General features: G+C 36.9%; 2 protein-coding genes and 1 pseudogene across 6 annotated transcripts in view; 2 read left to right on the top strand and 1 right to left on the bottom strand.

Moving 5' to 3' along the window:
• The window catches only part of LOC106868883 (small ribosomal subunit protein uS12m), a 30,286-nt gene that overhangs the window by 8,802 nt on the left and 281 nt on the right, over window positions 1-21,203 (bottom strand). The window contains exons 1-2 of one of the 3 annotated variants that reach the window (XM_014914333.3): window positions 5,107-5,193; window positions 1,321-1,399 (exon numbers count right to left, since the gene is read on the bottom strand). In XM_014914333.3, the coding sequence (XP_014769819.1) occupies window positions 1,321-1,393 (73 nt within the window). In that variant the 5' untranslated portion in view covers window positions 1,394-1,399; window positions 5,107-5,193. Of the gene's footprint in view, window positions 1-1,320; window positions 1,400-5,106; window positions 5,211-21,203 lie in introns of those variants that run through there. The other 2 variants (XM_014914334.3, XM_089365173.1) reach the window with 2 other exon arrangements.
• Window positions 8,449-15,879, top strand: LOC149132209 (uncharacterized; annotated as a pseudogene).
• Window positions 17,215-21,203, top strand: part of LOC106868887 (mitochondrial 2-oxodicarboxylate carrier) — a 48,060-nt gene continuing 44,071 nt past the window's right edge. The window contains exon 1 of one of the 3 annotated variants that reach the window (XM_089365171.1): window positions 17,215-17,539. Coding sequence is in view for 1 of the 3 variants with exons in the window: in XM_089365170.1 (XP_089221296.1) it covers window positions 18,510-18,579 (70 nt within the window). In the remaining 2 variants the exon portion in view is untranslated. Of the gene's footprint in view, window positions 18,580-21,203 lie in introns of all 3 variants that reach the window. The other 2 variants (XM_089365170.1, XM_089365172.1) reach the window with 2 other exon arrangements.

Here is a 21,203-nt window from a genome sequence, read left to right as displayed (position 1 = left end):
TTATCTTTCAGTACTTTATAAGGTAAAATCTTAAATTATTAATTGACACATTATTAATTATCATATAACAGCAATGCCTGGAAAAATCATGGATTACAAGGAAAAATGCAAGCATGAAAAGTCATATTCTTAAGATTATAAACCTGGAAAAGTACAGGACAAGTTATTACTTCTTGTAAAGTAAAGAATAAGAAACTTTTTACTTAAAATACTGAAGCTAAAATTAAAATTTGAATATTAAAACTTATTTTATTATAGTTTACAAATAACACTATACTTATTTAAGTAGAATTTGGCTAATTTACTACATGAAATACATAAAAAAGTGACTGATTAGACAAACAAACAAATTAGCTGAACAGTTTTGTACAATTAATTTAATAGATGAGAACTGTAAAGAGTGATAAATTAGAAGAACTGACATTCTTTGCTGCAATATTTTAAGTAAAAAGTTTCTTATTCTTTACTTTACTAGAAATAATAGCTTTGACCTATACTTTTACAGGTGTAATAACTTGACCTGTACTTTTACAGGTTTATAATCTTAAGAATATTACTTTTCATGCTCGCATTTTTCCATGTAATGTAATGTGTGTGCGTGTGTATATGTATGTATGCATGTATGTATATAGTTCAAATTTACAGAAAACAAAAGATGAAGACAGGTGAAGGAACAACAAGCAGGTGTATTAGTTTAACGCCCAAGAAGAATGGAGAAAACTTTGACAATTCAAGCCTACACTTTTCGACAGAAAGGATTGAGAGGGAAACAAACAGAGAGAGAAAACAATGTGTAGAGATTAATGGTTCCACATGATGAAAGAGGCTGAATGGAAGGGAGATAATAATGGTGACCTGGCCAAACTATGGTGCACAGAGAATGGTGAGTGTGAGTGCATATGTGTGAATGGGGCAAGTGAGTATATGTATATGGGTGAGGTTAAAATTATGTGGGCCTGTGTGTGTGTATGTGTATAAGTAACATGTTGGAGTGATGTGCATTTCATGTACTGATGTGTATGTGTGTGCATTGTGTGGAGTGATGTGTATTTCATGTATTTGCGTGTGGATATATCTATATACTATCAACTTCTTTTAGTTTCCTTCTTCCAAATCCATTCACAGAACTATAGTCAAAGACACTTGTTCATGGTGCCATGCAGTGGGACAACCTAAAACCTAGCTGGGAAGTGTACAAATGTATATACATGTGTGCATGTGTGTGTGTGTGCATATAACGTCAAAATGGTAAAATGGTATCTTCGCAAAAAACATTTACTATAGTATCTAAAATCAGTGCACATATTTTGGAAAACTTACCTGAAAGTAATTTTGTATTGGTTTGAAAGAATATATTGGCAAATTGCCGATATGCCACAGACAAGAAATTCATAATAAACTGTTAAGGTAAAAAAAAAAATTTTTTAAATCATTAATTTTTAGTAAGAATTAGAAACAGTTATTTCTAAAAAAAATATAAATGTTATTTCCACTGAATTAATTACAATTAATGCAAATGTCAAAATAAGAAATTATATACAAAATGATGAACTGTAATAGTTGATTGATTATGACAATAATTTAATGCTGCTGTTATGAATAACAAAGACATAGGTATGGTTGTATGATTGAGAAGCTTGCTTCAAAAACATAATAGAATTGGATTCACTTCGAGCAAGTGTCTTCTACTGTAACCTCAAGCCAACCAAAAACCTTGTGAATGAGTTGGCTGACAGAAACTGAAAGAAGTCTATTGCATACATATGTGTGTGCATACATAACTGTGTGTGTGTGTGTATGTACTATTGTCTTGACATTACATGGTCATAAATAAGCATCGCTATCATACATGTGATGATGTTCTTTTCCAGTCTTCCATGGAAAACATGTCAGGCCATGGGAAACAGGTGAAGCTTGAGAACAGGAAGGGCATCCAGCTGTAGAGAACCTGCCTCAATAAACCCTGTCTGACTCATACAAGCTTGAAAAGTGGATGTTAAGTCATGTTAATAATGTTGATGAAAAATGATCTTAATCACCATCATACATGCATGCACGTAGCTCATGCAATTTGAACTCACCACTTAAATGCATGGTTTGCATTAATATATGCTAATATAGATTCATTTTAATGTAAACCATAAGCATTTTGTCAGACAAAGTCTTCAAAGTGCTGACTGAGGATCCAACTTGCATTTTCAAAAATTCCCTTTTACTTGCTCTCTCTCTCCACATACACACATACCTAGGTGAGTATATTATATCATCATCATCATTTAATGACCAGAGGTATGGGTTGGACAGTTTGACAGGAGCTGGCCAGCTGAAAAGCTGCTCAGGCTCCATGTCTGCTTTGGCATGGTTTCTCTGGCTGGATGCCTTTCCTAATGCCAACCACTTTACAGAGTGTACTGAGTGCTTTTCATGTGGCATCAGCATAGGTGCTTTTTACACCAGCACCCATGAGCCCGCAAAATTAATATCACTCAGCTGAAGAGAGATGCAGGGGACACACCTGTATGCAAGGACAATCACAATTTTACTTAGATTAACATGTCTTCTCAACCACAGCAAACAGTCAGAAGTCTTGGTCCCTTGTCATGCCCTGTGTGAGGACCAACATCTGAAGATTCTTTCTCACCACTTTGTTCTACATCTTCCTGGGTTTGCCCCTTCTACATGTTCTCTCCACAATTAGAGATTGGCACTTTTTAATGCAGCTGTCCACATCCATACACATCACATCACCACACCAGTGCAGTCTTCTCTCTTGCATGCAACATGATGCCTCTTATACGTAGTTTTCCTCTTAAATCATTTACATTGTCAAATGTGCACAATGACATTACCCACCCAGTGGAGCATGCTGGTTTCATTTCTTTCAAGCCTTCACATGTTCTTAATATGTCACAGTCCATATCTCACTGCCATCTGCCATGTAACATAGCTGTACGTACAGAGGCATCATACAATCTGCCTTTCACTCTGAGTGAGAGGCCATTTCTTACTAACAGTGGTAGCAGCTCTGAACCTTGCTCAGCCCATTCTTATTCTAGGAGCTATACTTTCAGATATACATACATATATCATCATTTATCGTCCATTTTCCATGCTGGCATGGGTTGGATGGTTTGACTGGGCACTGGCAAGCCAGGAGGCTGCACCAGGCTCCAATCTGATCTGGCAATGTTTCTACAGCTGGATGCCCTTGCTAACGTCAACCACTCCGAGAGTATAATGAGTGTTTTTAGTGCCACCGGCATGGGAGCCAATCAGGCGGCAATGGCATCAGCCACGTGTATGTAAAAATATATATATTTATATGTATACTATATAAACTTTCATAAGGCTGATGATGTGTTGTAGCACTTTTAGTTCTTTATAGTGTGTGGTGTGGTGGACTGAAGGAATTGATAGGTGAAAAACATGGCTATCATCAAGGATACCTTGCATCAAAAACGACAACTTCAAGAATGTAATATATATTATCATCATCATCGAAATCATTTTAACATCATTTTTCTGTATATGAAGGGTTCAGATGGAATTCGTAGTCAATACCTTTCTTGTTGCCAACTCTCAACTGTGTGATAGTGATGCCTGATTACAACTATTGTATGATGTTAAGACAAGGGGACAAAAAAACGCTCTCTCACTGTCACTGTCTCTCTCCATATTTATATATACATACACATGGCCTACAACAGAAATTTGGCAAAGTAAGACAGAACAAGGCTGCTTTTGGGCATCAGGAAGGATGATGTCCTTTCAAAATCCAAAGGGGCTGTGAGAATAATCATGAGCTGCCCTTGGCTCTCCAGGCCCCTGACTGATACACTGGTCTATACAATAACACACCACTTAATATTTTGTGGGTAAGGAATGCATCCACCTCATTATGTTATTAAATATATATACACATTACTCCAACAGAATGTGTAGAGTGCTACTGTCTTTTATTTGTTCACACACACACACACATTCTTTTACTTGTTTCAGTTATTTGACTGCAGCCATGCTGGAGTACCGCCTTGAAAGGTGTTCAGTCAAACAAATCGACCGTGGGACTTATTTTTTAAGCTTAATACTTACTCTATAAGTCTCTTTTGCCGAACTGCTAGGTTATAGAGACCTAAATGCACCAACACTGGTTGCCAAGCAGTGATGGTGGGGACAAACACAGACACAAAGATATATACATATATCTAAGTATATAGATATCAATATATATATATATATTTATATCAAGGTAGATTATAAATGGCGCCATGATAGGGTGCTTGCAATACTTGTTCACACCCTGGAGCAAAAAAGACACAAAAAACATCATCACCAGGGGAAGGAAACAGCAACAATTAAATTCAGGAACAAGGGAGAGAGGCCAGAAAAGTAAGTAAAAAACAATATATAGCTTTCTGCATGGATCTCAACCATGGGATATGAAAGCGGACCTATATATACACACATATATATATAGGCACAGGCGTGGCACTGTGGTAAGAAGCTTGCTTAACAACCACATGGTTCGGGGTTCAGTCCCACTACCGAGCACCTTGGGCTGACCAAAGTCTTGTGGGTGGAACCGAAAGAAGCCCGTCGCATATATGTATATTTATGCGTGTCTTTGAGTCTGTGTTTGTCTTACATTCGACTAATAATTCTCCAAGGCGGTACCCCAGTATGGCCACTGTCCAATACTGAAACAAATAAATTATATATATATATCCGTTTAGTGTTGACTGTCGAAAGAAAAAGTAGTCAATTCGCAAAAAATACACGATGCACTCTAGAGTCGTTATTTCACCACAAGCGCTTGCACGTGCAAATACATGAGAAACAATGTTGCATAAATAATTTGAATTCTTATCTGCTTATATTTTTAAATATAAACATGTACTTTCTTTGATCCTACATTATTCTTCATTTTATATAATTAAAATAATGTAAACAACGACAAAGGTAATAAATATTTAAAAACTGCTAACGCTTTATATATACAATTTCAATTAATGTTGAAAGGTAAATGGAATTATAGGAGATTAAATAATACATAGAGGGAAAAAATATCAATCTGAAATGCACAATGTTAAATTAAAGTTAAATTACCAGACAGCGGAAAAACCGAACAACCGAATGACTTTAATGTCACCTTTGTATACGAAAGTAAGGCATAAAACATGCAGTACAAAAAATAATCATATCAGTGTTGTTACTATTTGAAAATGTTCAAAATAAATAAAGAATTTTATTTATATATTTTATAAGACACAATTCAATAAAATAACTTATATACATTTTCATAATTTCCGGAAAGTAAGTATCGTTAAAAAATGTTGGTTGATTTTGGTAGACCTTTGAAAGTTTCGTATTTCCACGAGCAGTCAATGAGAAATGTATTAATTTCTGATAATGACACCAGACTACAAGTTTTAGAGGTGTATATAGGCATTTATACTAATTTTGTCGACTGCAGGAGGATGTAAGGCAAAATGATTTTGCTGTGGCACGAAATCAGAAGTTAAGCACATGTAGCTAAATACTGCTAAAGTATTTTCTCCTGAGTTCCAATTCTCTCAGCTCGCTACCTTTCAATAGTAGCAATATGAAAAAATTCTTTCTTCAATAAAGTTATGAAAAAAATTTTGGTAATCTGGCCGAATTCGGAGATCTTGTACGCCAGTACAAAGCGGAAGCAACTTTGCAGCCGACACTTATCACAAAAGTTGTATGTAGGCACAATATTGTTATAATTCGGGAATTCTAGCATTGCTTACGCAAAGTTACTGCTAACATTTATGAAAGTGACTTGATAAACGTTTTATAGCATATTCTATATGAATTCTAATGTATAAGCATTATACATTAGAATTCAAGGATTCTAATATTGCCAAGAATCCTCGGCTGCTACGTCACTTCCATCTAGTACCAGAGGTCAAGGTCAAAAGAAAATATCCATATTCGGCAAAATTACCTTATTTCTATTATATCTATTTATTTAAAAATAAAAACATCTTTAAAGATTATTGCTGCATGCTATGACACCTCTAGTGTTGTCAGCTTCCAGCCCAGGCTCTATTTCTCATCAGGCTGAGAAAAACAAACTGTCACAGTACCAATCTCTTTCTGATAGGTTTATGGCTGAACCTCTGGCAGTTGAGATCTCTAACATTCTTGGCCCAGACCATAACCCTGCTTACTGCTATCGGGGGCAGAGACTGCTTTCTGCAAGTGTGAGACTCGCGAGTTAGAGTGGCTGTTCCAGTATGTCTCCCTCACTATCCTCTGAGGCAACGCCTCTTCCATTTTGTCTGCTGATGCCATAAGAAATGTTTCTATATTGTGAGAGGCAAGATTCTCCATTAATCCAGATGAAAACTAGGCAATAATTATAAATTTGCTGAATAACAGCAACTATTTGTTTATATTGCTAGAAATAATCTGGCATGTAAGATTATGGTTTTGATTCCTCAGCCAGGCAATGCATTGTGTTCTTGAGCTAAACACTTCATTTCATGTTGCTCCAGCTCACTCAGCAGGCTAAAAATGAGTAATCTTGCAATGGACTGGCTTCCCATCCAGGGGGTGAATATATACACCTCAGAAACCAGGAAACTGATGTATATGACTTGGGGGAGGATCTTTATCCCTTCCTTTTTTCTCAACTCAAGATGTACAATGATACAACTTGCACTTCCTTGATGACTCATTAGCAAAAATGTAGCACTGCTATATTATTCTTTACCCTGCTCCCCTATATCATATTTTCTGAACAATATCAGTAGTCCTGAACTTGGCACTTACAAGTATTTTTGTATTGTGTTATCTTACTTATCCTTTAATTTCCAATACATCTACTCTAGTAGGTCCCCAATGTCTTGAGTCGACATGATTACTATTTTGACTGTACCTTACTTGACCAAATGTACTGTATAAATTGAAAGTTCTCCACATCTCTGTACTTGGTCAAACTAATCATTGTTTGGGAAACAGATTTTGCAAACCATTGGTTAATGCTTACACTGGTTTCAAATTTTGGTACAGAGTCAGTAATTATGGGGAAGGGGCTAGTTGATTATATTAATCACAGTGTTTAACTGGTACTTATTTTATGAACCATGAAAGAACGAAAGGCAAAGTCAACCTTAGCAGAATTTGAGCTCAGAACGCAAAGATAGATGCTAATAATTCTGCCAACTTGCTGCCTTTTTGACACTTATAATAACATCAAAACTTATAGCACATCACTTCAATTTTCTGAGATAATCCTCAAACCAGTTCTCAACCTGTGGAGTTCTTTAAAACTCTGAATCTCACAAGACCCACAAACACAAAAAACAACACTTTATCTTCAACATGTGTACCTTTGTAGCACCTGGCTTTAATATAGACCCCAACTTCCTATGATTCTGCTCTCCAGCCTCTTCTTATTCATCATTTAATTATTTGTGTTGGCTTTATAGGCTTGGGAACAGGGTGTGCAGAAGGTGCAAGTGCACCTCCTAAAATTTGGGCAGGGGTGCACAAAGAAAATGCTTTGAACATGCCTGAAAAACTTGATCATCAAAATGAGCAAGCACAGAAAAGTTTTGGATTGATTTGAAACATTATTTTTCCATTATTGGATTTATCTGATTTGATTTATGTACAAATACAAATTTTGGACCTGATTTAGTTCCCACACTTATGGTTGGCTTATGTCCTTTATTTTTTGCTGCTGTGTTTTAATTAGCTATGTCTTGTAATTATACACATTCCTTCCCATTTCAACTGACCAGGATCTTGCTGTAAATTTTTACCATCCTTCTCATAAACTTTACTTTCATTCTCATCACTCTTCTTCAACATAGTAATACCACTGCCCATTCCATTCATGCAGTCTCTTCTTTCACTGTCTCCCCATTCTCACCACTCCACATTACTCACTCACCTCTGTTTCCTCTGACTGGCACTCCATTGGTTATGACGAGTATTCCAGTTGATCCGATCATTGGAAGCCTGCTCGTGAAATTAACATGCAAGTGGCTGAGCACTCCACAAGACACATGCACCCTTAACATAGGTCTCAGGGAGATTCAGCATCATACAAAATGTGACAAGGCTGGCCCTTTGAAATGCAGGTACCGCTCATTTTTGCCTACTGAGTGGACTGAAGCAATGCGAAATAAAGTGTCTTGTTCAAGGACACAATGTGCTGTCAGGTATGAACTCATGATCCTATGATCATAAGTTGAATACCCTAACCACTTAGCCACATGCCTTTTCTCTAACCCTCCCCCCTTGTATTACAGTGCTCAGGAGCACTACAACTCACCAAAAATAAAAAGAAAGTAGCCAAAAGTGCATGAACACAGAACATAGAATAATGCACAAGAAGTGAACAGTGAAAGAGTTGTTAAAAAGAAAAGTAGAGGTGAGTATCAGGAGTACTGATAGTGAATTTCAGGAAGCATGGAAGGTTTGATGGCTGATGCAGGTAATTTATTCCATATTTCTGCAATTCTCAGCATGAAAAATTGTTTTTAAAAGTTATAGGTGCTGTGTTCTGTTTTGATTTTGTAAGCATGTCTACAAGTGTTAGCATGTCCACATATGGAATTCAAAAAGATGCCCAAAGTTGTTACTGAAAAAATGGTGGATAATATAATGAGTGTCTACCAAGTTAATAGCCAGATGTTGGAACTTTAATGTATCCATGACCAGGGAAACAAAACGTTCAGAGTGTGGTAGGTACCTATTGGCAGGTTTTCATTTGCATATTTCAGAACAGTTTCCAAGAGATTGATATGCTGAGCAAAATGGGGGTTCAAGACTGGTGATGCAAACTCTAAGTGTGGGCGTCCAACAGTCATATACAGCTTTAAACAGGTAGCTGGAGAGTGGCTAACAAAGGTCTTACTAAATGATGCTAAGATACCATTAGTCATCTTGAAAACATTTCATGTTAATTTATATTCCAAATATTATCTTAATGATGACAAATTTATTTTACTAAATTCTTCATCGAAACAAATTAAGTATATTTCAACAGAAATGTAACAAAAGATTAAAGTGATCTAAATTCAAGCCACTTAAGTTCAAAGCCTCAAATTTTGGAAACGTTACCTATTTCTGTTGGAAAACACTGCACATTAATTGACTGTGTAAAAAGGAGTTATTCCCCTTGTTAAGCGTTTGGGAACCAGACCTTCATAGAATAATTATTTGAATTATAGTGTTGGACTCTGTCAATACGTTTACTTGATTGGGAGGTGGAATTCTGATATAAGCATTCCATAACATTTTTTATTTGGCGGGGAATTCATATAATTATGAAAAAAAAGTAATTTTTAAACAAATTTTTTACCCCCACCCCATAAATTCTAAAAGTTTCACTCTTTTTGGAATGTTTTTTTTTTTTTTAAATCAGAGTTTAAACCAAAAATTTGGATTGTCTGCATTTTAAACTCTGATTTAAAAAAAAACAAAAAAACCATTCCAAAAAGAGTGAAACTTTTAGAATTTATGGGGTGGGGTAAAAAATTTGTTTAAAAATTACTTTGATGGTTCTTCTCTAAATTATCAATATATATATATATATATATATATATATATAGTATTAGGGAAAAGAACCAAGGTTTATTATCTTGATCTTATGATATTTACTTTGTATTATATTATACTTAGTTATTGTGCTTTTACTTATTAATTTTTCTATATGTGATAGTGGATTTTCATCGATGAGTTCTTGAAACTTGGTTCTTTTCCCTAAAACTATATATTTGTCTATATTTTATACTGTGAAACTTAATTTAATTTTAATTTTTAATAAATTGATTTTAATTGAGTTTTTACCTGTAATTTTGGATTTTATCCCTAATATTATTCATCATCATCATCATCATCGTTTAACGTCTGCTTTCCATGCTAGCATGGGTTGGACGACTTGACTGAGGACTGGTGAAACCGGATGGCAACACCAGGCTCCAGTCTAAATTTGGCAGAGTTTCTACAGCTGGATGCCCTTCCTAACGCCAACCACTCAGAGAGTGTAGTAGGTGCTTTTACGTGTCACCTGCACGAAGGCCAGTCAGGCGATACTGGCAACAGCCACGCTCGAAATGGTGCCTTTTATGTGCCACCCGCACAAGCCAGTCCAGGGGCACTGGCAACGATCTCGCTCGAAAATCCTATGGAGGCCAGTCAGGCGGTACCGGCAACGGCCACGCTCAAAATGGTGCATCTTATGTGCCACCCGCACAAGAGCCAGTCCAAGGGCACTGGCAACGATCTTACTTGGCTTGCCGGGTCTTCTCACGCACAACACATTTCCAAAGGTCTCGGTCAGTAGTCATCGCCTCGGTGAGGCCCAATGTACGAAGGTCTTGCCTCACCACCTCAGCCCAGGTCTTCCTGGGCCTACCTCTTCCACAGGTTCCCTCAACTGCTAGGGTGTGGCACTTTTTCACGCAGCTATCCTCATCCATTCTCACCACATGTCCATACCAGTGCAATCGTCTCTCTTGCACACCACAACTGATGCTTCTAATGTTCAGCTTTTCTCTCAAGATACTTACACTCTGACGGGTATTCACATTGACATTACACATCCAATGGAGCATACTAGCTTCATTCCTTGCGAGCTTACGTATGTCCTCAGCAGTTACAGCCCATGTTTCCCTGCCATGTAGCATGGCTGTTCGTACACATGCATCATACAGTCTGCCTTTTACTCTGAGTGAGAGTCCCTTTGTCGCCAGCAGGGGTAAGAGCTCTCTAAACTTTGCCCAGGCTATTCTTATTCTAGCAGCTACACTTTCAGCGCACCCACCCCCACTACTAACTTGGTCACCCAGATAGCGGAAGCTATCGACTACCTCTAGTTTTTTACCCTGGAATGAGATAGAAGTTGTTTCCTGTTTGTTTACAGTCTTTATTGCACCTGAACATCTGCCACAAACAAAAACTAACTTGCTAGTTAACCTGCCTTTGATGTTGCTGCACCTCTTATGTGTCCATAGCTTGCACCGGGTACATCTTATGGAGTTACTACCTACTTCTTTTCTACATACTGAGCAGGGCCATCTACCTGAAGGGGTTTGTGTTTTATCTACCTTCCTACTTATTAGGATTTTGGTTTTAGCTAGGTTGACTCTAAGGCCCTTCAATTCTAGACCTTGCTTCCACACCTGAAACTTCTCCTCTAGTTCTGATAGTGACTCCGCAATTAGGGCAAGGTCATCAGCATAGAGGAGCTCCCAGGGGCAACCTGTCTTGAACTCCTCTGTGATTGCCTGGAGGACTATGATAAATAAGAGTGGGCTGAGGACGGAATCTTGGTGGACCCCTACCTCTACCTGGAATTCATTGCTGTACTCATTTCCAGCCCTCACCTTACTGGCAGCATCTCTGTACATGGCTCGCACAGCTCTCACTAACCATTCTTCTATCCCAAGTTTCCTCATTGACCACCAGATAAGGGATCGGGGGACCCTGTCAAAGGCTTTCTCCATGTCAACGAAAGCCAGGTACAGAGGTTTATCCTTGGCTAGGTATTTCTCCTGCAGCTGTCTTACTAGAAATAAGGCATCAGTAGTGCTTTTACCTGGCACGAACCCAAACTGCATCTCATCTAAATTGATTCGCTCCCTAATTAGTTGGGCTATGACCCTCTCTGTAACTTTCATAACCTGATCTAACAGCTTGATGCCTCTGTAATTATTTGTATCTAAAGCGTCACCTTTACCTTTGTAGCAGTTGACTATGATGCTGCTACACCAGTCATTGGGTATGACTCCTTCGTGTATCACCTGGTTCGTAATACGGGTGACTAGGCTATAGCCAACACTGCCAGATATTTTGAGCATCTCTGCAGTGATTCCTGATGGGCCGGTGGCTTTCCCGGTCTTCATACTCTTAATTGCTTTATCTACCCTGGTACTATCAACTCGGATAGCTGGTCCCTCTATTGGGTCGACATATATATATATATATATATATATATATATATATATATATATATATATATATATATATATTCATTCATACATACATACAAAAGGCCTGTAACTATCCTACCCAATCTGCCCATGCTAAATTATATTATATTATATCATATATTATACTGTAAATTTAGCCTCATAACAGCCAATTCACTTTTTCTATTCAAAATGGTTTCCAATTCAATATTTACTTGTTATTATTTATAGCTTTATCTGCATTGACATTCACTGCTCCAAAAGATAGGCATGGCTGTGTGATAAAAAGCTTGGTTCCAAACCACATAGTTCTGGGTTCAGTCCCAGTGTGTGACACTTTAGGCAAGTGTCTTTTACTATGGCCTTGAATCGACCAAAGCCTTGTGAGTGAATTTGGTAGATGGAAACTGAAAGAAGCCCATCTTATATATATATTTTGTTTTTGGATTTGGTTTGCAAGATTCTTTATGTGAGTTCGTGTGTTGAAGCATATTCTGTTGTGTCTGGGTAGAGTCATTTTCTTTTTGTGCCTTATAATTTAACACACACACCGGTAAAATTTCCACTTATTTCTTATTTTTATTTTGGAAAATAAAAATTAAGAAATAAGTGGAAATTTTACTGGTGAGTGTGTTAAATTATAAGGCACAAAAAGAAAATGACTCTCCCCAGACACAATAGAATATATATATATATATATATATATATATATATATATATATACTCTTTACTCTTTTTTACTCTTTTACTTGTTTCAGTCATTTGACTGTGGCCATGCTGGAGCACTAACTTCAGTCGCGCAAATCGACCCCAGGACTTATTCTTTGGAACCCTAGTACTTATTCTATTGGTTTCTTTTGCCCAACCGCTAAGTTATGGGGATGTAAACACACCAGCATCGGTTGTCAAGCGATGTTGGGGGGGACAAACACAGACACACAAACATATACACACACATACATATATATGACGGGCTTCTTTCAGTTTCCGTCTACCAAGTCCACTCACAAGGTTTTGGTCAGCCTGAGGCTATAGTAGAAGACACTTGTCCAAGGTGCCATGCAGTGGGACTGAACCTAGAACCATGTGGTTGGTAAGCAAGCTACTTACCACACAGCCACTCCTACGCCTACAATATATATATAGATATGTATTTATGTATGTATGTATGTCTATGTGTTTGTCTCTCCACCACTGCTTGACAACCAGTGTTGGTGTGTCTGCACTCCTGTAACTTAGTGGTTCAGCAAATAGGAACCAATAGAATAAGTACTAGACTTAAAAAAGAAGTACTGGGGTTGGTTCATTCATTTAACTAAAAATTCAAAGCAGTGATCCAGCATATACACACACACACACATATACAGAGAGAGATAGATAGATAGATAGAGAGAGAGAGACAGACAGACAGACAGAGAACGCAAGAGATAGATAGGTATACCTAAGTATACATGCATGAATGACACACACACACGTGTGTGTGTCTGTGCATGTGCGCGTGTATCACTTGTGACCAAATATGCATTGAAATGATGATAGAGATCAGTGGCTGGGATCTCTATATGCATACACATGCATATGTATGTGTTCGTGTGTTTATGAATATATGTGTGTGTGTATATAAGTGCATTTAAATGTGTGTATATGAACATAATTGTATTCTGTTAACCCTATATTTACTGCTACCTTCTGCATGCCAGAAATACATCCTCTTATCTACCTGTTGATCACCTTCCCTCTTTCACCCATCTCCCTATTCACTTCAATTATCTCATATCCTGCCATTTCTTATCTCCCCATCACCTCTGAAGTTTGCAAACTATGAATGGTCACCTTGCATACTTCCTTTCATCACTCTACTCGCCCCTTAATTCACTAGGACTAGTCGATCCTCATCACTCTGCTTGTGTCTACCTTCCCACCTCCATCCATCTCTCAATTTACTTCAATCGTCACTTTGTCACTTTATCAATCATATTATCTGTCATCTCACCACTTGTCATGTTCACACATTCATTACCATCCATTACTCCCTCTTAACCTCTTTTCTCTTACTGTCCTCTCCTGACCTTGACACCAAAAATGGAAAAGACTGCCATTAAAATGCTGGTTGCAAACTGCTTGCAGGGAATTGCATCAATTACACATCTATTCTTGAAACAGCTGTAAAGGAGAACTTGCATGTCTTCTGTGTTCTCTTTCACTTTTATATTTTAACTACAATGACCTGACTTAACCTATTATCTAATATCAATACTACTGACTAATTTTATAACTATTCCAGGACCATACCAACATATATCACAACCATTATGAACATTCTTCAGCCAATCTTTTATTGATCTCTTGTGATTTAAAAGCCTGAAACATCCTTTTCTACATTCAAACTGTATAAATATATAAAAGTCATAATCTAACCAGATACTAGTTGCTTGCCTGTCTGTACCTTTATTCTATTATGCATGTACCAACTTGATTGAAGCACTGTCAATAAGCAAAACCTCATTTAAGCAATAATAATAACATCCCTTCATTTTTAGTTACAGTTCAAGTTGGAGTTCAGGGAGTAAGTCAATTTGGGCACTAATTCATGTTACTATTAGATTATGTCATTGATCATATTACCTAATATCAGGAATGTAACTACACACATGCTTTTCCTTTTGAACTTTTCCCCTTCTCCTTTCTGATGAAGAGCTTTGCTCGAAACATAAGACCACCTTTCTTTCCTTCCCTGAGTGTCTGCTAATATTTTGCATGTACCACGTCCTTGTGTTGTTTTTTTTTTCTTGTGTTTGTTCTTCGTTTTTTGGGATTTACTGTATATGTATGTATGTATGTGTGTATATATATATATATATATATGGTACTACTAAAGCAGCGTGGTCCCGAACGCGCACCCGCGCAAGCTAGTCGTGAGTGGTCGATCCTACAAAAAGTGCGCGTGCACTCGTGTGTGAGTGCGCGTGTGCAAATGAATACATGTGTGCGCATATGCAAATTAGTAAATAATTTTTTTTAAACAAAGTAAATAATTTTTAAAAAATTAAATTATTTTTTTTCTAAACAACGTAGAATCTTTTCAACGTGCTATTGACGGAGTTATTTGGCGATGTAATTCATGCAGTAAAACGATCTCTATAAGGAAAAATACTTTTTTAGAGAAATGCCACTTGACAGTGTTTACACTATTTCAAATAATAGCAGACTTTATATCTGAATTGCCAGTAACCTGTTCAATGAGTTGAAACAACATTAGCAACGACATTGCCATTCAATGGTACGAATACTGCCGAAGGTGGACTGAACCACACTGTACAAGTGGATGAAAGCCTGCTTTTCAAGAGGAAATATGAGGTTGGCAGAATGGTTGAAAAGTTTTGTGTGATAGGCTTTTACGATGTCACTCAGAAAAAGGGCTACCTGCAACATTATAACTGATAGAAAGGCTGAAACGTTAGAAGCTGCAATCATTGAAAATGTGGAGCCAGGAACTACGATTTTCACGGATATGTGGCCCAAGTTACCAAAATCTTCAGAAACTGGGATACATTCATGGTACCGTGAACCATTCACGGAATTTTGTTGATCCCGTTAGTGGGGTATGTACCAATAGTGTAGAGGCATTCTGGTCACGGATAAAATGTAGACTGAAATATAAAAGTGGATCATGTGGTAACATGAAATGGTCACATATTGATGAGGCAATGTACCGTGATTATTACGATATGAAGTGTGAGAATTCATGGGAGAACTTTCAGACATTTATCAAGCACATAGAGAAAGTGATACATACAACGTCATAGATTAAACTTTCATCTCAGTGTTCTTTACCTATTTTTCATAACATAAATACGTAAAAACACACACAACCACACATACACGACCTGTGACAACAACATACACATTGCTCTCAATCTCTATTCATTTCTCCCCCTCTTCCTCTCTCGCTCTCTCAAACGTATGTGTATACGTTTGAGAGAGCGAGAGAGGAAGTAAACACAATCATTCACATCGTGGTATATTTACAAAACATTGATGGCATAACTACAGAGTTGTATCCCCCAACTTTGGAAGGTCATAACTTTCATAAAAATGAATATTTTTTAATGAAATTTTCTATGCATATATTATTTATTATGTATATTCCAAATATACAAAAATTTTCGGTGAAAGTGTTTTGGAAGGGGGTGGTGTACAATATTCGGAAATTCCACTTAAATTCCTCTTAACTTCCAGGAAAATGAATATTTTTTCATGAAATTTTATACAATTGTACCTTGATGTATGTACATTTCAAGCATGTAGGAATTTTGAAGGAAACAACTGCAGGTTATTTTTGAGAAGTATTCCCCACTCGGTGGTGTTTCGCAGCAAGTCGTCCATATTTGTTTCATATATGTGCTTATGTGCATCCTTAGATTTCTAATGAAGTAATAGGCAGTGAAGAGAAGCAGTCATAAGAAAACTTTTAACTACCCCTATTCCTTTCTCTCCCCCTCTCTACCTCTTCCTCTCTCGCTCTCTCAAAAGCATACACGTGCAAGTACACAATCATTCAGTAAAATATAACTCATGTTCGTCAATGTTTTGTAAATTTACCACGATTTTCACTAGGGTGTTAGGGTTAGGGTTTTAGGGTCAGGGTTAGGGTTTAGGATTAATGTTACGGTTACGTTTTTTAGAGTTAGGGTTTAGGGTTAGTGTTAGGATTAAGTTTAGGATTAGGGTTGGGTAATCATGCGGGTGTTAATCTGAAAATTTACATATATGTGAAAAGTACCGACCCTGCCATCTATTATAACTTTTGTTGTTCTGTTTAATATATACATAGATTATGCCTCCAAAGAAGAGAGTTTGCTGGGGAAAGACAGCAACCGGTTTAAAATGACAGCCACAGACTGCAGCAATTCACTACATTCCAGTAGCTACTTTGAACATAATGCAAAATGGTGCATCAACACCTTCTGCCCAATCTGATAGAATTCTGGCAAAACTGTTTAGCAACAGATCTTCAGCAATTGCTTCATCAGAAATTGCTATCCTAGCTCCTGTGAAAAGGGATTACCCTGCTATGTATAATCAGGGCAGCGCAAAAAGTTGTTTTGCACAAGCATTTCTATAGCCAATTACACGGATGAAATTTACGTATGCTTAATAATTTTACGCAAAACAGCCTTCAGACTTTCCCTATTAATTTCATCGTCTTTTGAATTATGAACATATTTACATCATAAGGGATTTTTCGTTGTAAGGCTTTCTTTTTTAGTTGATTTTCAGCTAGATGGCATAATGAGTCACACCTGGACAAGGTCGGGTTATACTGCTAGTAACACATAAAACCAGTACCGCCTGACTGACCAGGCACGTAAAAGCACCCACTACACTCTCTGAGTGGTTGGCGTTAGGAAGGACATCCAGCTGTAGAAACTCTGCCAAATCAGATTGGAGCCTTGTGTAGCCATCTGGTTCACCAATCCTCAGTCAAATCGTCCAACCCATGCTAGCATGATGATGATGATGATATAATTAAAGCCAAACCACGACGGGCAGGCATGTATAAAATCAGTCGGAAAGCATATGAGGTAATTAGAGTTATATTTTCTTGTAAAAGGGTAGTGTTGGGCTTACATATTCCCATATTCCCTGTTGTTCTAGCAGCAATAACTAAATGGCGCAAGGGATATTGTTGAAACGAAAGTGAGTGAGAAGTAAAAGGGTGGACAAGACAGCTGTATCACTGGTGGATTCCATAGCTGTCCTTCTATGACGTTCTGTTGAGATGATATTTCAAGCCAGTCAGCCTGCTCTGTCAGTCACTCTCACTCACTGCCTTTTTCTTACAAAATGCTGGTAGTTATAATTGTGAAGACTAGCTAGGAAAATGGATATATCGTTATAACAATGGTTAAATTAATGTAGGTCAAACTTTGTTTATCTAAACTTTCGATGGCACAGAAAAGTGAAAAACATAAATCATCGTTCCTTTTGACAGGAAAATAGGCCGTATGGTTATGGAGAATTTCTAAATTCGGTTTCAGATCTCGACCAGGCGGGGCCAAACGAGGTACTACATTTATATATACGTAAATACACACACAGATAGACAGGTAGATAGATAGATAGATAGATAGTGTGTATGGGAGAATAAGTATCCTAAATGGATATGTCACACCGGGTAGTCTTTAACAATTCGGGCTACAGGAACTTTTAGAACCATTGTGTAATAGTTTGATAGTACGATCGGTGGTTTGCTGCAATATCAATAGTTGATACACACATACATGTACTCTTACATTCCCTCTCTTTCTCTCTGTTACCCTTATTGAGAATAGTTACTGCGCTATCTGTTCGACTAACAAGTCAACGAATTTCCCCACCCCTTTTAAAGTATTTACCATCAGTACATTTGCAAACCGTTATCTAACGTCACTGCGTCACATGTGGAGGAGTTGTTCCATCATAGATGTCGACTTAATTGCTCTCGTACGCGTTCGTCTTCTCTAAGTCCGGGCTTTATTTCACATTGGGACCTGTAACAGAAACCGAAGGAAAATGTCGACAACTCATGTACCAAATGTATATCTACTACCAGTGATCCAGTTTGCATCTGGTGGTTGCGCCGGTTGGTATCTGTTCATTCCTCTCGTTTAACTTTTGTAAATTACACGTATATAACTCTACACGTTCACACACACACACACATACATACATACATGAGCTGGTTAATATATGCACACATCCAAGCAGACACTCATACGCACTCGTGTATTTATACACGTGTAGTCGCTCTTAAATTACGTCTCTGGCAACCCCATTCACATCTAGGATATATTAATTAGAATATAAATCGACTCCATTCATGACACTTATGCACTGTAAATATATGAATGGATCCCAGTACTTGGCTAGTGTTTCATCATATTAACACTAATAACATTATAGCTAACGGCAAGGGGTCCTCTACATGGTTATTTTTCTGCTAGAAATAAGAACCAAGTCTTCCATTAATCACACCCCCTTACTGTCTCAAAAATAAAGTACAAGGTGATTCAAAAAAGTCGCCGTACATAAGAACAATTAATTTTTTTTTATAAGAAACAGTTTTTTTATTTTTTATTCAACTGTTTCTTATAAAAAAAAATAAAAATTTTTTTTGTATGCTGACTTTTGAATCATCCTGTGTATCGACCCTGATACTTTTTGACAGGTACTTTATTTTATCGACTTCGGCGGCGGTAAAGCTGACTTAGCCGGGCTTTGAAACTCAGGACGTAAAGAACTTGAAAAAAATGCTTAGCAGCATTTTTCTTGGCGAGCTATACATGTCTAGTGATATTTGTTACTTTTATACCTCCACTATATTTTCTATGATTTTTTATTCTGGTACAGGCTAAAGAAATCGTAAAGCTGTGTAATAATGTGTCAAAATGCTGTCAGAAGTGTGAATGTCACAGACGTTTATAGATTACTTAACTGATCTTAGATAAATATTGCTAGATAGAAACTCGATCTACTTGTGTACACACTCAGTCTGACTATAATGTTGTATCACTGTTTACGAGTGTCTAATTCAATGGGCTGTCTTTAGTTCGACTTCGACTTGGCTGTTTTGGCATACTAACACAAGTTTGTTGTTTCATAAATCCCAGAAAAACGGATATGTTTTAATGAAAATTTCAGCAAATATGCTTCAGGTGGCGTAGATTCCGATTATACTTTGAATTTGTGATGAAAATAATTTTTACGAGAGTGGGGTGAGGAGTTTCGGAAAATTTGCGCGAGTTAGCTTTATTTCCTCATAACTTTAAGAAAAATGGGTAATCTTTTTTTTAATGAAGATACAGATATCTTTCAGAGTGTGTAGATTACGATTATATCTGAATTTAATATTAAAAAAATAAAATAAAATAAAAAATTGGTAGACTCGTACATCACATATATATCTACAAAATGAAACTTGAAATTTCGAAAAAAAAAAAAAAAAATTGTGCTATTTGTCATTATGTGTACGAGTTCACCAATTTTCTTTTTCCATAGCATCCTGCGCTACATCAGTAGTATGCTCCAAGTTCTTTAATATTATTATTCCATTCACATCTAGGATGTTTTATAGCAGACGTTTTCAGCTTAGTTTTAATTAGCTTCGCTTATATTTGCGGCATGACCCTCAGGTGTACCTTGAGTTTTTGAAGCGAATTGGAAAATAGTTGAAAGTGTAGAAAGGTTGAGTGTTTTTAATTCACTACACCGATGCACATTTATTCGTTTGCAGCAAATTGCAATGCCTGCTCGGGTAAATTTTTTTTTTCTTAGTTAAAATCGTGCGGTTGTTACTCAAAAAATTTACCCATGCTTCTACTTCTGTTTTATCACAGTATTAATATTAATTTCTTTTTGTATAGTATATAACTTTTAAAAAGCTGATGGCGTACTGTAACACTTGTCAGTATTTTATGGTACACCAGTCATCGAGAAAAGGTTGAAAAATCATTGGTTTATAGCAGTGGTTCTCAACCATTTTATACTCTCTGGACCCCTTTGATTACTATTTTATTTTGGTGGACCCATATGACCATTCGATGTTTATAAACTAGTTTTGTAGAGGCTTTCCAAGTTCCCAATTTGCTTTTGACATATTAACTTCTTTAGGTTAAACTATGCAAAGTGTTTAAGAAAGAAATTTAGCTGTTTCTTGCAATAAATAGATCTAAGTCAAACCTTTTACATGGACCCTTAAAATACTACTGTGGATCCCCAGTTCACTATTTTGCTTCTGTGGACCCTCACGGGTCGTATGAATCTTGGTTGAGAACCCCTGGTTTATAGAAATTTTAAGCCAACTTCAATACTTGACTGGTTCTTTATTTTATCAACCCCAAAAGGATGAAAGGCAAAGATGAATAGAACCGAGGCTTGACCGTAACTAATTATCGCAAGATATTAACGATTCTGCCATCTCACAGCTATAAAGTCAATAAAATTACCTTTTAAACCCTCCTTACCATCGTAGTTTCCTTTCTTCAAGAAAGTCAGGTGTAATTTAACCCTTTTGTTACCATATTTCTGTCTCAATACATTTGTTTTGTTTCATTTACTTTTGAAAATAATGAAGAATTGGGTAAAATAATTTGTTCCTTATTAAGCTGGTGTTTGGAACATAGATTGCCATGAAATTTTGAAGGAAGATTTTAATTTAGATCACTTGAAAACAAGAGGTTTGTACCTCAGTGCCATGGTTGGGAGAAT

This window comes from Octopus bimaculoides, chromosome Z, assembly GCF_046866305.1.
Source record: "Octopus bimaculoides isolate indiv1 chromosome Z, ASM4686630v1, whole genome shotgun sequence".
Classification (NCBI taxonomy): Eukaryota; Metazoa; Mollusca; class Cephalopoda; order Octopoda; family Octopodidae; genus Octopus; species Octopus bimaculoides.
Note: the sequence above shows the minus strand (reverse complement) of the source record. Positions and strands in the feature narration are given on the sequence as shown.